General features: G+C 31.5%; 1 protein-coding gene across 13 annotated transcripts in view; it reads left to right on the top strand.

The window, feature by feature from the left end:
* PAPOLA (poly(A) polymerase alpha) overlaps positions 1-15,645 on the top strand; it is a 68,511-nt gene that overhangs the window by 45,943 nt on the left and 6,923 nt on the right. For 8 of the 13 annotated variants that reach the window (XR_012486622.1, XR_012486625.1, XR_012486621.1 and 5 more), the window contains exons 15-19: positions 4,300-4,409; positions 9,845-9,966; positions 11,999-12,138; positions 12,672-12,772; positions 12,965-13,185. Coding sequence is in view for 8 of the 13 variants with exons in the window: in XM_074291353.1 (XP_074147454.1) it covers positions 4,300-4,409; positions 9,845-9,966; positions 11,999-12,138; positions 12,672-12,772; positions 12,965-13,185 (694 nt within the window). In the remaining 5 variants the exon portion in view is untranslated. The remainder of the gene's footprint in view (positions 1-4,299; positions 4,410-9,844; positions 9,967-11,998; positions 12,139-12,671; positions 12,773-12,964; positions 13,186-15,645) is intronic. The other 5 variants (XR_012486624.1, XR_012486623.1, XM_074291350.1 and 2 more) reach the window with 1 other exon arrangement.

Raw genomic sequence — 15,645 nt, 5'->3', positions numbered from 1 at the left:
TTGTGTCCTCTTGGCACATTTATTCCCTTCTCCTTTATGGGTCACCCAATGCAAGTATATCATCCAGTTCATTTCCTAGTGGTAGTTTTTAAAGAATTTCCAGATCATTTTCCTTTTTTTTTTTTCCCTTTTTCCCTCTACCTTAATCACTGTTCTTTACATTAGATAACTTCAACATACTCATTGTTGGTTTTTTTTTTTTTTTTTGCGCAAATATTATGACCTCTTAGTTCCTCAGTCTTTCCATTTTCCATTCTATTTCAGCCACAGCAGGAATGGGGATACTAATTGTGTAGTTACCATGACTCACAAATTTCAACAAGGATTCTTAATTTCTGTATCCAACTATAACTTTTCATTCCATCTATACCTTATTCCTTTTAGCCTGCTCAACTGCCCTCTTTTTTTTTTTTTTTTTTTTTTGGTCTGAATCCTCACTACCATTCCCTTAAATGATAACCGAGGCCATCACTCCTTATATACTTTTCTAAAACGATCTAAGTCTGACCTCTTTGTGAATCAGTTCAGCTGTTAATTTTTTTGTACTTTTAGATCCTTTATTCCTTTACCCCCTTGTCTTAATGTAGCTCATACTTAGCCAAACCCCAGTCATGGATAACTTTTCACCATAATCTTCCATTACTATTCATGAGCTGCTAATCTATGCCAGAGTCATACAAATTTTTTCCACTGAGCCCATCACAGTTTTATATCTATTATCAACTTGACATCATTTTAGCAAAGCAACAGACTATGTGACCTCGGCAAGTGACTTAACTTTTTTTTGTCACAGTTTCCTCATCAGTATCTTCCAAAGTTGTTATGAAGTATTTGTGAGGTGTTTGCTTCTTAGTATATTGTCTAAACTTAGTAAGTGATAAATAAAATTTAGTTATTACATCTCAGTTCCAACATTGGCTATTCTCAACCTTCTGCTCTCCTCAATTCTGCTATGCTTTCTATCCCTTCACTTTTATAGCTGAGAACCTTCCTATGCTTTCTATCCCTTCTTTTTTATAGCTGAGAACCTTATCTCATTTTGAGAAGGTAGAGGCCATTTTGTTGTTAATTCTCTTATTCTGTATTTGACAGCTTAAGACTTGGAAATCATTTCTCAATCTCCTGCTTTACCTCAGTTTCTGATGAAGAGTTGGCCCTTTTTCTTTTCAAAGCCAGTTACTATATATGTGTTCTTCTTCCTATCCCCTTTGAAGTTTTTCCTCCTCCTCATCTTCATTCTCTTATTTTTCTTCTCATCATCATCTGTTTCTACTGGTTCTTTTCCCCGCTGCCTGCTGACCTGTCCATCTTGAAAAACTCTTAGTTTACTCTTTCATTCTTTCACGCCATGTCATCCTTTATCTCTCCTACCTTTCACAACCAAAGTCTCAGAAAATCTGTCTGTAATTCATTGCCTCCATTTAATGACATTGTCACACAACTGAAACTTCTCTCTAAACCACCACTGATCTTTATTTTTTATTATTTTTTCAATATACAAAGAATAAGAGGATTGTATATGAAAATCAGGTTTTTTTTTTGTTATAGATGTCTAAGTGTATCTTAAATTTACAAAGTTGTATATCCTCCTAAATTAGGTTTTATTTTCTTTCATGTAGTTTTAGCGATATTCTTTTTTGCATTTTAATAAATACCCAGTAAACCTCTCCCTCTTCCTTTTCCACCATAGAAGGTTTCCTCAATAACAAGTAAGTATAGACAAGTGAATCATTTCATTTCACTTTTATGGCTCATTTTGCTTTAGTTTACCTCTTTGACTAAAAGTAGGAGACATGCTTCATCAAGTTCCTTTTAAGTCATGACTTAACATTGCAGCAGAGTTGTCAAATCTTTTAAAGTTTTTGTTCTTTATCATATTGTGGTCTTCTAAATTGTTATACTGATTTTCTTTATTTTACTGCATTATTTCATATGTACCAATGTTTCTATGGATTTGTCATATCCATTGTATCTTTTGGTGCGATAACATTTCATCATATTTACATATCACAACTGGTTCATTCACTTTTCAATTAATGGACACCTTTGTTTCCAGTTCTTTGCTACTACAAAAAGGGGTACTGTATAAATATTTCTATTCATATAGGTCCTTTTTCTCTGTCTTTAACCTCTTGAGGTTATATGTCTAGAAGTGGTATTGTTGTGTCAGTGGTTATATATAGTTTAGTTATTTTTTTCTTAAAATCTCTTACTGGGCGAATTCAGTGGCCTTTAATTTATTTATTCTTGACCTCTGCTATTTTTGCCTTTGACCAGTATCTTTTTCATTTCCTGGTTCTTACATGCCTAATCCCCTCCTTGTGGGTGTGCCCCAAAGCTTTGTCCCACTTTCTCTTCACTTTCCAAAAACTCTTGTAATGATCTCTTCATCTTCCATGGATTCAATTATCTGTGCAATTGACACTCAGATTTTTATAGCTAACCTCATTCTCTCTTTAAATCTCCAGTTTTCTATCACTAATTTTCTATTGAACTTTTCAAATCTGATATCCTGTAGACATCTTAAATTGAGCATATTCAAAATGGAATTCATCTTTCCCCTAAAACACCCTTCTTTCAGATTTATCTATTTTTGTTAGGTTTACTGCCATTATCTTAAGTCACTCAGATTTATACTCTTGAGTCCTCATTCTCTTTCTCCTCCTCTTCTCTTTCTCATTCTCCCACATTCAATTAATTCCTAAGACATGATAGTTCTGCCTTCATAACATATCTTATACATATTTCCTTCTTTGCTCTCTCATTCAGCCAGTATACCAGTTAAAGCCAGCTACCATCACCTTTTATTTTGACTATTTGTAGGTGCTTTTTGACTAAGTTTCCTTTTAAAGCTCTCTGAACTCCACTCTGTGTTCCACATAGCCACTTAAATGATTTTCCTAAATTGTAGGCTTTACTTTAACCTTTAGTGCCTTGCTGTGTCATATCCTCTGCAACTCAATTTCCCCTCTCTTTTCTTCTTGCTGTCTTGGATCAATTATTAACTTCTCTATTAATTTTAGATTCCTTCTTTTACAGCCTCATCCGTTGCTCATATTCTTCAGGCTAGTCAAACTGACCTTTCAATTCATACATAATATTTTATCTTCCCGTTTTAGATTTTTATTTTGTACTGACTTTCACTTCATAGAATCTTTAGTTTCCTTCAAAATTTAGGTCAAACACTATTTCAGCTTTTGATAGCTTTTTCATAGCTACTAGGATTTCTCCCAAATTGTATATGCTTTTTATGTATGCATTTTGTATCCCTCAGTTGAATATAAGCTTCTTGAGGACATAGAATAATCAGGGCTTTGTGATATATAGTAGGTACTTACTAAATGATTGATAGGTAATTGAGGTAGAAGTAATAGTTCTGATTATAGCACAGGGTGTGGCTATAAACATGAATGGTCTCTTTTTGTAATAGAGAAAAGGGCCAGTAATTTTAAGTAACTTGTCTAAATAAGGTAATAGGGCCAGAATTTGAACTTAGGTCCAAACATAGTGCTTATTTTAGACAGTAATTAATTCTTAGAGATCATAGAGTCACATAACTAGATTTTGAAAAGCAACTCGGATCACCTAGAAGTGGCCTCTTTTTATACTTGAGGAATCTGAAGCCCACGAAAGTTAAGTAAACTTACTAAATTTGCTAAGAGCAGAGCAAGGATTTGAACCCAAGTTCAAATCCACTATTCTACTGTCCCACTAGATGTTCTCTTGTAGCTCTAAATCTGTCTTTCACAAATACAGACAGGTAAGTTCTATAATCAGTCATTTAAACTAGAAGCTTAGAAGTTCCTTTCAAAGAATTTGGTTTGATCTTCTTTGGCTGAAGTCAGTCTTTTTCTTTTTATATTCAGGATATTGCTTTATTTCTAGCTCTTTCAAGTGTCAGTATGAACTTGTTGATGTGTATAGTATCAAAGACATAGAAAATGAGATTGCTGAATCAAAAATTTTTACATTAACTTTTTGACTGCATTTATTTTATTTTTTATTGATGTCCTTTGCTTTAACATTACCCCTTCATTTCGAATATATTCCTCCCTGCTTTCCCACATACAGAGCCATCCCTTGTAACAAAGGTTGTATTTAAGACAAGACTTCTAAATATTTGGATATTGTGTAATTCAAGATTTACTTGATGATTCAATTATGTGATCTGATAAAATTGTTATAAAGATTATTTTACTATGTATAATTTAATTTAGAAAAATTTTCAATGTCCAGATTGATCAAGTTGAAAAGGTTTTCAGAAATTTTATGACTACTATGTACTGAAATATTTTTCAGGGAAGAATTTCGTACAATGTGGGTGATTGGATTAGTATTTAAAAAAACAGAAAACTCTGAAAACCTCAGTGTTGACCTTACATATGACATTCAGTCTTTCACAGATACAGGTAAGATCCTTGATTTAATAAAAAAAAAAAAAAAAAATTAAATTTAAGATAATCAGCATGTATTCTCACTGAATTTGGTATAATCTTTGTGGTAGTATTATTTGTGAAAATACCCTAGTTTGTTTTTGCAGTTGGGATTGTACACATTTCAGAAAATAATTAGGTCAATAATGCATAAAGCAGTAGGCCTTCATGGTACACATAGATTACTAGAAGGTCAGGAAGGTCCAAGACCTAAGATGAGTCATCAGAGGCAAACACATGAAGATTCAAAGGAAGAGAAACATCTGAGAGTGAGGGAAGCATACCATTTTAGTTTCATTTGTAAGATTTAAGTTTTTCAGTTACTGCCCACAGGTTTCTCCTTCAAATCAGGGCAGCTGAGTAAGCCAGGTAAGCATCATGCTTTCATAGAGGAGGGATGATCTTTCACTGTAGCATGTCTGGGTGGTTTTCTGTCTCTTATTTTACAGACATAGTGATACTAGAGATTATAAACAAAATAAGTAGAATGGAGACACAACAAATTATGAATATTTTCAGGAAAGGGGTCAAAAAGGCAGAAAGAGGAAGATGGTCTCCTAGAAATGTATTTTATGGTTTTTTGGGAGAGCAGAAAGTTTTCTGGACTGTAACAAAAAGACAAAATTTGGATAGTGAAGCACATGTTTTTAGATTTGATTTTTAAAGGTTTTAGGGGTATGATATAGTTACTATCTAATATATAAGGAAATCTAGATTACTGCTATTAGCTTCAGTGTCAATATAATCTACTTTGTTGTAAGGGAAACTTTTAAACATAGGACAGACATACTGACCTTAAAATTTATTTCATCTGTATACAATCTAGTTGAACCCTTGTATTTGGATTGCTTGGAACTGGAAGTGATCTGAATAAATGTACTGAAATCTGGATAGCTTGGCATTCCTGCCCTGCCTCCTACTCTGAATCTTGGAATTGGAGGTTGCACCTAATCCACCAGCTGCCATAGGAGGTTTGATCTTTACAGCAAGTATAGGTCAATTGTATTTTTATAGGAAAAAATTGAGAAGGAGGTTTTTTTGTGTGTGTATTTATTATCAGGTTGACTTATATCATGGTATAAATGGCTTTTTAAAAAAATAAAAAATAAAACTTATTCTTATCTTTATTTTCTTGATATTTTATACATTTTTCAACATAACCTCTGTGTATGCATGTGTGCATGCATGTGTGTTTGAATGAGTAAGAGAGAGAGAGAGACTAGAAATAGGTTTTTAGGAGTCAAAGGGTATGGACATTTTAACCATTTCATTAGCATATAATTTAGAATTGCTTTTTGTAATAATTGGATCACTTTATAGCTGTACTCAGTGCATTAGTGTTTGTCGGTCTTTTCATAGCCCCTACAACCTTGACTGTTCCCATCTTTTGTAATCTTTGCTAATTTGGTGTTCGAGGTGGAACTTTTTAGGTGGTTTGATTGGCTTTTCTTTTTATTTTTAGAGTCTTGGATCATCTTTCATATAATAGTTTATCTATTTGGGATTGACTTTTGGACTTAAATATTTTGTTACCAATATATATTGGACAGCAGCTTGTTAACAGAGATATTTGACTACAAACATTTTAACTGGACCACTTATCCTAGTTGTATTTTTTCATGTGAAAATGTTTTCATGTAATCAGAATGGTCTCTGATCTTTTGTGAATTCTTTTGTGAATTCATTGAATTCATGTCCTTCCTGTGATATTTCTGTTTTTTTTTTTTTTAATGGCACAATCTTACTATTTAAATCCAGAATATCTATTATTTTATCATGGTTCAGAATGGATGTAACCTTTCTCAGAGAGTGGGCAGTGTAGTTGATCAGGGTTATTTTATCTATAAAATGAGAGAGTTGGAGAAGGTAATAATAACTCTAACCCTAACCCGCCTCCCGACTCCCGACCCTCCCGACTCTAACCCTAACCCTAAATGCGCCTCCCGACTCTAACCCTAAATGCCTCCCGACTCTAACCCTAACCCGACCCTAACCCTAACCCTAACCCTCCCGACTCTAACCCTAACCCTAACCCTAAATGCCTCCCGACTCCCGACTTAGTCCCTTTTCAGTTCTAAATCCTTGGATTTTTCTCCTTCCAGGGACAGTGGGTATTTATAATAGTCCCTGTTCCTTCTCCTTCTCTCTCTACTGTATGCCTTCTCTCCCTCCTTCCCTTCCCCCCAAAAGAAAAAGATTTAACAGTAACTCCTGGTTTATAAATATGGTTTAAAATTTTGTACTCTGGGATGTTTCTCCAAAACTTGAAATCTTGGCCACTACTAGGTTAGTCTATAATGGAAGTTACTAGACTTGGCCACTACTGGGTTAGTCTATAATGGAAAATCAATTTTGTAGATTGTAGAATGCTAGACATAGAAAACATTTGTGTTGGGGCAGCTAGGTGGCGCAGTGGAAACTTGAAAACTTGGCTAGTGAATAATTTGACTTTCACCCTTAGACATAAAAATAGATTTGTGTATTATATAGAAGCTCCAAGCAAAACAAAGATTAAAATTACATTGTCTCTGATAATTTAAAGTTAAAGGGTTTCCATTTTGTTTTTAATTTTTGTTAAAACAATACGTTGTTATCAATTTTTGGGTAAGATACAGGAATATTTTACTTTTAACCAAATATTCTTTAAGACTTCAATTATAAAATCAGAAAAATTGCTATAAAATAAAAAAAAATTTGAATGAGAATGAGAATTTTTGAATGAATGTGCAGAAATCTTTTACTCTGAGATCTCCTGAGAAGAGGTGAAGATGAGACTTGTAATTTACTTTGGTTCTTTCTTAACTACAATTTTGACTGTGTCTCAAAGTGGCCTTAATTTTTTTACACACTATTTACATACTTTTTACACACTATTCTACATTTTTGTCTTTTTAATTTTCTTTAAATTTTTCTAGGATCTTTATTCTTGGCAAGTTCTTTTTATTGAAATTTTGCTAAATACAGATGCTGATTATATAATTCACATTTTTTAGTTGCTTTTAGGTGACCTTGTGAAACAGATAGTATGATTGTCCTTTATGGTTGAAGGCTTAAAAGCCTTAAAAACTCTAAAGAGTTTCATGATCACACAGATAGATAGTAAGTGTTAGAAACCAGGTCTCTGGATTCCATTGTCTAGTGTTTTTTACACTTTCATTATTTAATGCATAATCTCTAATTGAAGTTTTATCTGTTTTGCAACCTTTTAGGATCTATCTGTGCCCCTCTTTTTTTCTCTTAGTGAATTCTTCACTATCTTTTCAGTCTCATTGCACATTATTAGTATATTGCTCTTTTACATAGTGCATTCTAGCCATACTGGCCTTCTTTGTGTTCTTTGTACTTGACTATTTGATATTCTTAGGTTATATTTTCTCTTTGCTTTATAGAATTCTTCTGTTTCTTCAAGATGGTTTATGATCTACCTCTTTCATTAGAAGTTTTTAACCTGGGATCTATCTATGCATTTAAAATGTCTTGATAATGATTTCACTTTGTTTTCTTTTCTAATCTTATGTATTTTAGAAGAGGTGTATTGACTTCAGTGTATTGTCAAGAGGGATCTGTGATGCAAACATGCTTAATAATCTTTTGTGTAAATGAAGTCTTTCAAGATCTTACTTGCTAGAACTTTTCCTTATCTTGTGTTTATTTGTACTTACTGTCTTTGTGTCTTTCTCTAATCATCAGAAATAGAGATTATTTTATTTTTTGTATTTAATCCAGTAATAGGAAGAACTTAATACAGAATTGTTAATTGATGTGATCTGCAGTGATAGAATGCTCTTATGGTTAAATGGTTTATTTAAATCATTTTTGTTCATTATAGTAATTTACTTTAGCTTATATAAGTCTTAACATCTGTAACCTTTAATTTATTATTTAATGGATGTTTTCTTTCATTCAAAAAATATGAGATGGAGCAATTTTAAGCTTTGAGAGAGTTATAGAGATATGTAAATTGGACTGGCTATTTTTAACTACTGTTTTTATTATGTTGAATTGTCTATTAGGTAATAATTCACCTTTCAGTACTACAAGGCTACTTTTTTACATTCGGATATATTGATAAGCATTTAATGCTTTTATTTATGTAGCTATAGAAAATATAGTTAAATGCTTGTTGCTATACTCTCGTATACATATGTAGAAAAATAATGAGAAGTAGTGGACTATGAAGGAGTTAGAATAATAATATATGCTTAATAATGAGTGAATAGTAATGACTACATTCTTTGTGTGTTGATATCCCCTTAAGCTTATTTAATCTCCTCCCCTCATCTAATAGTGGTAATGCTTATACTCTTAACTGAAAACTGTAACACAAAACTTTTGAAAAAGATAGAAAGTTGTAAATTCCTAATTGGGATCTAAAAATGAAAAATTTTATTTGAAACATGTCATAATAAATACATTCCCTTTTTGAGTCTTCTAAATCAAACAGAAATGATTTTTCCTGCCTAAAGGTTCCTTTGATTTCTTTTTGTTCATTTGAGAATAAAATTAAATTAGTAGTATTTTATTTTTACAAATACATGCAAAAATAATTTTCAACATTCATCCTTGCAAAACCTTGTGTTCCAACCCACCCATCCCCAGCAAGCAATCTGATATAGGTTAAATATATGCAGAATAAAGATATGAGAATGAAATTTTTAAAATGTATTATCCATTACAAAATACTCTATTTCAACATAGCATAAGGCATAGTGTTGGATCAAAGTTACCATTTTTACCCAGTGGAAGATACTATACCATCTCATATCTTAAATATTTGATTTAACAGTGACCTGAAAGAACATGTCTTTCAGATATAGAAATGTTAGTGAAATGGACAATTTACATCATATATGTTGGGTAGTTCTCTTCATCAGGCAATACAGGCTTTGATAAGACTGAATGGTTTTTGTTACTTATATGAGGGATTTATAAGAAGGAAAAACATAATAAAACATTCTTATTGAATTACATCAGCCTCAAGGAATGGTTCTTTTTCCTTTTTTTTTGCGTGGTAATTCTTTTACAATGCTTTATGATCTAATTTATGATTTAATTTATATTTTCTTTCTATAATTATTTTACTGTGTAAGTATTGATTTCTATGTTTTATACTTGAGGAAACTGAGTCTCAGAAGGTGGGTAGGGAATTGCATTGAAATCATATAGCTAGGAAATTATTCTAACTTTAATTCCATTTCCTTTTACTTTTTTCAATTAGGATAGTACTAGTTTCCTGATATGTTACTCAATATATATTACACAATTATATATCTTAGGCAAGTTGTGATAATCAGGTTAGAAAACCATTTTAGAGGAAAAAAAAATAAGGGAGAAAAGAAAATTTCCTTCAGGTTAATAAATGATTTTCTGAAAACTGTTTAAATATTATCATAATTTTCTTCTAATTGTAGTTTATAGGCAAGCAATAAACAGCAAGATGTTTGAGATGGATATGAAAATTGCTGCAATGCATGTAAAAAGAAGGCAACTTCATCAACTCCTACCTAATCACGTGCTTCAGAAAAAGAAAAAGGTAAATTTAGAAATAACTAACAAAAGTATTAATAACTCATCATCATTAAATATTTAATTTAGCATTCTCAATGAATATAATAGGAGGTGCATAACTGAAATAGAAGCCATAAGAATTTTTATATATTCTATTAGGTTGCATTGTATTAAGTGTTAATGTGTTTATTCTGTTTCAGAATTTGTTGTAGCAATCTGTTTTAATTTTCTTTCTAAATTATATAAACCTAGAGAGTTATTTGTTGATCTTTGAGAACCTTAGTTATTTGATTGGTGTCAACATGAAAATCATAGTAAAGCATAATGCAATTCAAAATTTTTTCTGCCAAGTAAAAACTTTTTAAGTCATTTAGATTTAGTTATAAATACCAGTTAAATCTTATTTGGTTTAATTAATCTGTGTAACTATTAAGTGATTGATATATTTTTAAACTGATGGTTGTTTACTTCAAGGAAATCTTTAAATGGCAACAAAATATAAAATGTTAGAAATGAAAGTTCCTCTTATGAAATGAATTATTACCTGTATAGTATAGTTAATGTGATGAACAGTGATAAACACAAAATTTATTTTTAAACATGTATATTTAAAAATATATGTATAATTATATAAAATGTATGTATTATACATAATATGATATATATTTATATATTATTATACATATCAAAAGTTAAATTTATCAATACCAGAATATGTATTTATGTGTGTATATACATATTTGTGTATATGCATGTATACATATATATGGTGTTACCTGTATTCTAGCTTTCTTTTTCTTTTCTTCTAATTTTTGCAAATTCTTAAATTTATATGTATGAGATTGATATTGATCAATTCATAATAACTCATTAAGAATATAATCAAGTTAAGAGTTCACTAGAAGTTTTAAAAATATGTAAGCTGTTAAAATAATAAGGGAGAATGGTTAAGGAAGTGGGGATGGCTCGGTCATTACCATTATCGAAAGGTGGGGGAAACCTTAAGTATCTCTCCTACTGCACCCTTAGAACAAAACAGCTCAGTGTTTTGAAAATTAATCATTTCAGGGCAGCTAGATGGTGCAGTGGATAGAGCCCCAACCCAGAAGTCAGGAGGACCTGAGTTCAAATCTGTTCTCAAACACACTTCCTAGCTGTGTAATCCTGGGCAAGTCACTTAACCCCAATTGGATCAGCAAGGAAAAAAAGGAAATCATTTAAAATTTAATTCTTTTCAGGATATGAGTTGATTTCACAGATTTACTATCAGATGATACCTATCTTAATTTAGGTTTGTGTTATCTTTTTAATCTATAATTATGAAGAAAGAAATACAAACTCCTTTTTACGTAAATTATAGAATACAAATTGAACCATGTCTCTCTAGATGTTATCCTGTTATGTGTGTAGTAAGCATTGAGCACTATTAACTTTTTATAATTTAAGGCGAAAAAAAAACCCTGAATGAATATTAGTCTAGTATCCTGTTCATCTTTGTTCGTTAACAGGATAGCATTAAATGGCTCACATTTAAATCAGTGGAAATTTCAAAATGTGAAAATAAAAGTTACTGTCTGAAGTTTTAGCTTTGATTCCTTAATTTCTGTTGTCTGTATTTTTATTAATTGATAAGTTTCTTATTCGTTATTTCTTTGCAATTCCTAGAGCAATTTAAATAGTAGTCATAAAGTAAAATGATAGCTATTAAAAAAAAAAACTACAGTTAAAATTCTGCTTCTGTGAACTTGTTAGTCATGCCACCTTGGTCAGATCACTTAACTTCTCAGATAACTTCTTAGGATTTACCTGGAATTATGTGTAATCACATAGCCTTTCCATATTTGTGAATGCAGTTATTAATATATTATTGGATTGAATCTCCAAGTTCCTGAATAAATTTTATAATTTTGATATTATATAAAAATGATAAAAAAAATGCACTTGGATGATTTTCACAAATTTTATTCATAACTGTGTTTGAAATGCCACTTATTAATCATCTCTTAAGTGTCTTTGGTAAAATACAGATGTGTGATTTGTTGTCTTATTGGTTTCAGCATTCATCAGAAGTTCGATTGACAGCTCTAAATGATAGTAGCCTAGACTTGTCTATGGATAGTGACAACAGCATGTCTGTGCCTTCTCCTACCAGTGCTATGAAGACCAGTCCATTGAATAGTTCTGGCAGCTCTCAGGGGTAAGACAGGAAAATGTAACAGGTATTCATGTTTAATCATTGAATGGCAGATATGATGTGCTTAGATATTATTAGACAATATGGGAAAATGTTTGAGGAATGCAAAAGAGTTGGGATGTAAAGAGATTTTTAATAATTGAAAAACCTGGCCTTTTCCGATTCCCAAATTCCAGTTAAAGAAATGTTGAGCATATTTAACATGTATTGGTCAAACTGCCATTGTGGGGGGGGGAGGGGAAAAATTGGAACAAATGGTTTGGCAATTGTCAATGTTGTAAAATTACCCATGCAAATATCTGGTAAATAAAAACTATTAGATATGAAAAAAAAAAAAGAAAAAAGAAAAGAAATGTTAAGGTAATCTATGAGCCTTTTAATCAATTAATTTTAATTTTTTTGAGCAATGTTCACATTTGTTAACTGAATCAAGCCATAACTTGTATATAAAGTATTATTGGAGGTAATGGGTTCCACACTGAAAAATAGCTTGTGCATGTGTATTGACTTTTCTTATACTACTTTTTGTGCATTAGCAGAAACAGTCCTGCTCCAGCTGTAACAGCAGCATCTGTGACCAACATCCAGGCAACTGAGGTTTCTGTGCCACAAGTAAATTCCAGTGAAAGCTCAGGGGGTAAGGAAACTCAGTATTCAATATGAAATGGTGACATTATGACTTCAATTGTGATTTTAAGTAGATTATAGCTATAGTATTTTTTAAAAAGTTCCAACTCTATTATATTACTCACTTGTAAAATATTCCTAAATTTAATACAGAGGGATACAGGAAACTTTTATATGGGATATGTGTTTATTTCCATTGTAGGTACTTCAAGTGAAAGCATTCCTCAAACTGCCACACAGCCAGCCATTTCTCCACCACCAAAGCCTACGGTCTCCAGAGTTGTTTCCTCAACACGTCTGGTAAACCAACCACCAAGACCTTCAGGAAACACAGCAACAAAAGTACCTATTTCTATAGCAGGAGTCAAAAGGACATCTTCACCTCATAAAGAAGAGAGTCCCAAGAAAACCAAAACAGAAGAGGTAATTTATTTTTTTTTTTAATTCAGATTATTAAGTGTTCATCAATATTTTTTATGAATTCCTTGGAAATTATATCTAAATTCTAGTTACCATTTGTGTATTGGAGAAATAGTAAAGTAACTTTTAGTGAGAGGAAGAAAGTTTTTTAGATGGCCAGGTATTTTAATAGTTATATCTGGAATATTTTGGGGTTACAGCATATTGTGAAAATAGAACAGACTGTAAGCAGTGGACAGAGGCTCAAATATCACCTCTTATTCTTAGTACTTTTGTGATTGTGGATAAGTCACATAGCCTTATTGGTCTTTGACTTTCCTATTTATGAAATGTGGAAAGGTCCTAGAAGCCTTCTAAGACTCCTAGCTTTAGAACATCCCTCCATTTATTCTTCCTTAAAGTCTTATTCCTGATAGTAGCTCTCGGATGATCATGAATGAATGAATGAATTCACTATGTATTTGTACTAAGCACTTGAAATGCAAATACAAAGACTACTTATACCTTCAAAGAATTTACATTCTAATGGGGAAGACCTGCCCATATTGGGGAGTGATGGCCCGGGAAGAGGAGTTATAGTCTGGTAAGATTAAAAACAGCATAAATGTAACAATGACATACAGATCTGAATTCTGGTTCTTAGTCTATATTGTGTAATTTAGAAATTATAGTCTTGATTTGATATCTTGTGTCCTCTTGGTATTTCATGTAGGTGCTCAGTACACATACCTGATAAAAGAAGGAGTTGGAAAGTTTTACAAAATAATACCTGGAAAACTAGAAGGAGCTTCCATTTTACATCTTTGTATTTAATTTTTTTAGTAGTTCTTTCTATTATGATCAGAAATCCACTAAGAATAGTAATTCTCACCTATGTCCCTGGCTTAGTTATTCCTGTTTTCTTTGTTGTGAAACTTTTGAAAGAAAAAGCATCTAACTCAATTTCTGAATCCCTTTTTGACTGGTCAGAAAATTTAAGTATTATATCAGAGTAGTTTTAGAGATGTAGTATAGAATAAGCACCTTATCCTCTTAACCAATCGCTAATGATATGAGAAGTTAGAATAGGAGAATGACTTTCCAAGATTCAATGGGCAACCCTTCCACATCTCCTTTTCCTTTAAAGAATTATTTAGTAGAAAGAGAATGTATTTGGAGATAGAAAATCTAAACTTAAATATCATTATTATTCTATTTGTGTGATATTGCGTGATCACTTCCCATCTTTGGGTCTCATTTTCACATCTAATTTTTTAACTAAGGATGTTGGACTAGATGATATATGGACTCCCTTCAAATGCTGAAAGAGAATTTTCAGCATTTTGGAGCTAAAAGGAACCTTTCATTCTAACTCAATGAATAGAGGCCCAGAGAATCAGTGACAAGGTTGCACAGTTAATAACCGTTCCTCTGTATCCAAATTTTGTTTTTTCTTTTTAATGTATATTTTCTCCTTATTGCAATTGATTTTAAGATTTTAAAATTTATTTTAAAAGGTTTTTTACTTTTCCTTTGCTATTTTTCAAAGGATTTCCTTTGAATTTGTTCATGACACTAAATTGAGATAATTTATGGCATGCTTTTTAAGTTTTTTTAAAATTGTTTTTAATTTTCAAAATACATGCAAAGATAGTTTTCAGCATTCACCCTTGCAATATTGCACCCTTGTGCTGTGCGGCTGCCAGGGTCCTGTTCCCTCCCACCCCTAGCAAGCATATCATGTCTTTCTGATGGTCTTTTGAGAATAGCATCTAAATTAAATCTTTTAAAGCTACTCTTTACTTGAAAAAAGGAGATATAAATCTGGGGGATGGAAAGAGGTAGAGAAGCAGGTAAAATCAGATTCTTTGTTTAGTGTTATACAAGAATGTAGTCACCTGCATTTAAAAAAAAATCCTTCAAATATTTTTTAGTTTTATGTAATTTTACATCTATTGAGTATATAACAATAACATTTTTTAATAAATAAAAATCTGAAGTCTCTAAAGAGAGGAATAGATTCTCCCCATTTAATTGAGGTTGCTTTTATTTTCTCCAACTTATGTTCATTGTGTAAGTTCTTAGTTTATTTTGTAAATAAACCAGAAACAAATAGTTCACAAATTTTTTTTTTTCCCCTGAAAAGTTACTAACATTGGGTCTAAATCATTTGGGATTGCTTAGAGGAAAGTTGTGTTTTTTGTTTTTGTTTTTGATTTTGTTTTGGTTTTTTGGTTTTTTGGTTTTTTTTTTTAACAATAGCTGTTGTATTTTGTAACAAAGTTTAATTAACTTTGAGTTTTTAATTTTTTTTGATCAGATGGATTACTTATGAGATTTATTTTTGCAGTTATCTTTATGCATTTGGAATGTATGCATAAAATAGATGTGACTTTTTGTCTAATTCTCTTTTTTGTACTTTTTTAAAAATTCAGTTCCTGTGGATAAAATTTGTTAGAATTTTTAGAATTTACTTTTAGAAAG

The sequence above is a fragment of the Sminthopsis crassicaudata genome, chromosome 2 (genome assembly GCF_048593235.1).
Source record: "Sminthopsis crassicaudata isolate SCR6 chromosome 2, ASM4859323v1, whole genome shotgun sequence".
NCBI lineage: Eukaryota > Metazoa > Chordata > Mammalia > Dasyuromorphia > Dasyuridae > Sminthopsis > Sminthopsis crassicaudata.
Note: the sequence above shows the minus strand (reverse complement) of the source record. Positions and strands in the feature narration are given on the sequence as shown.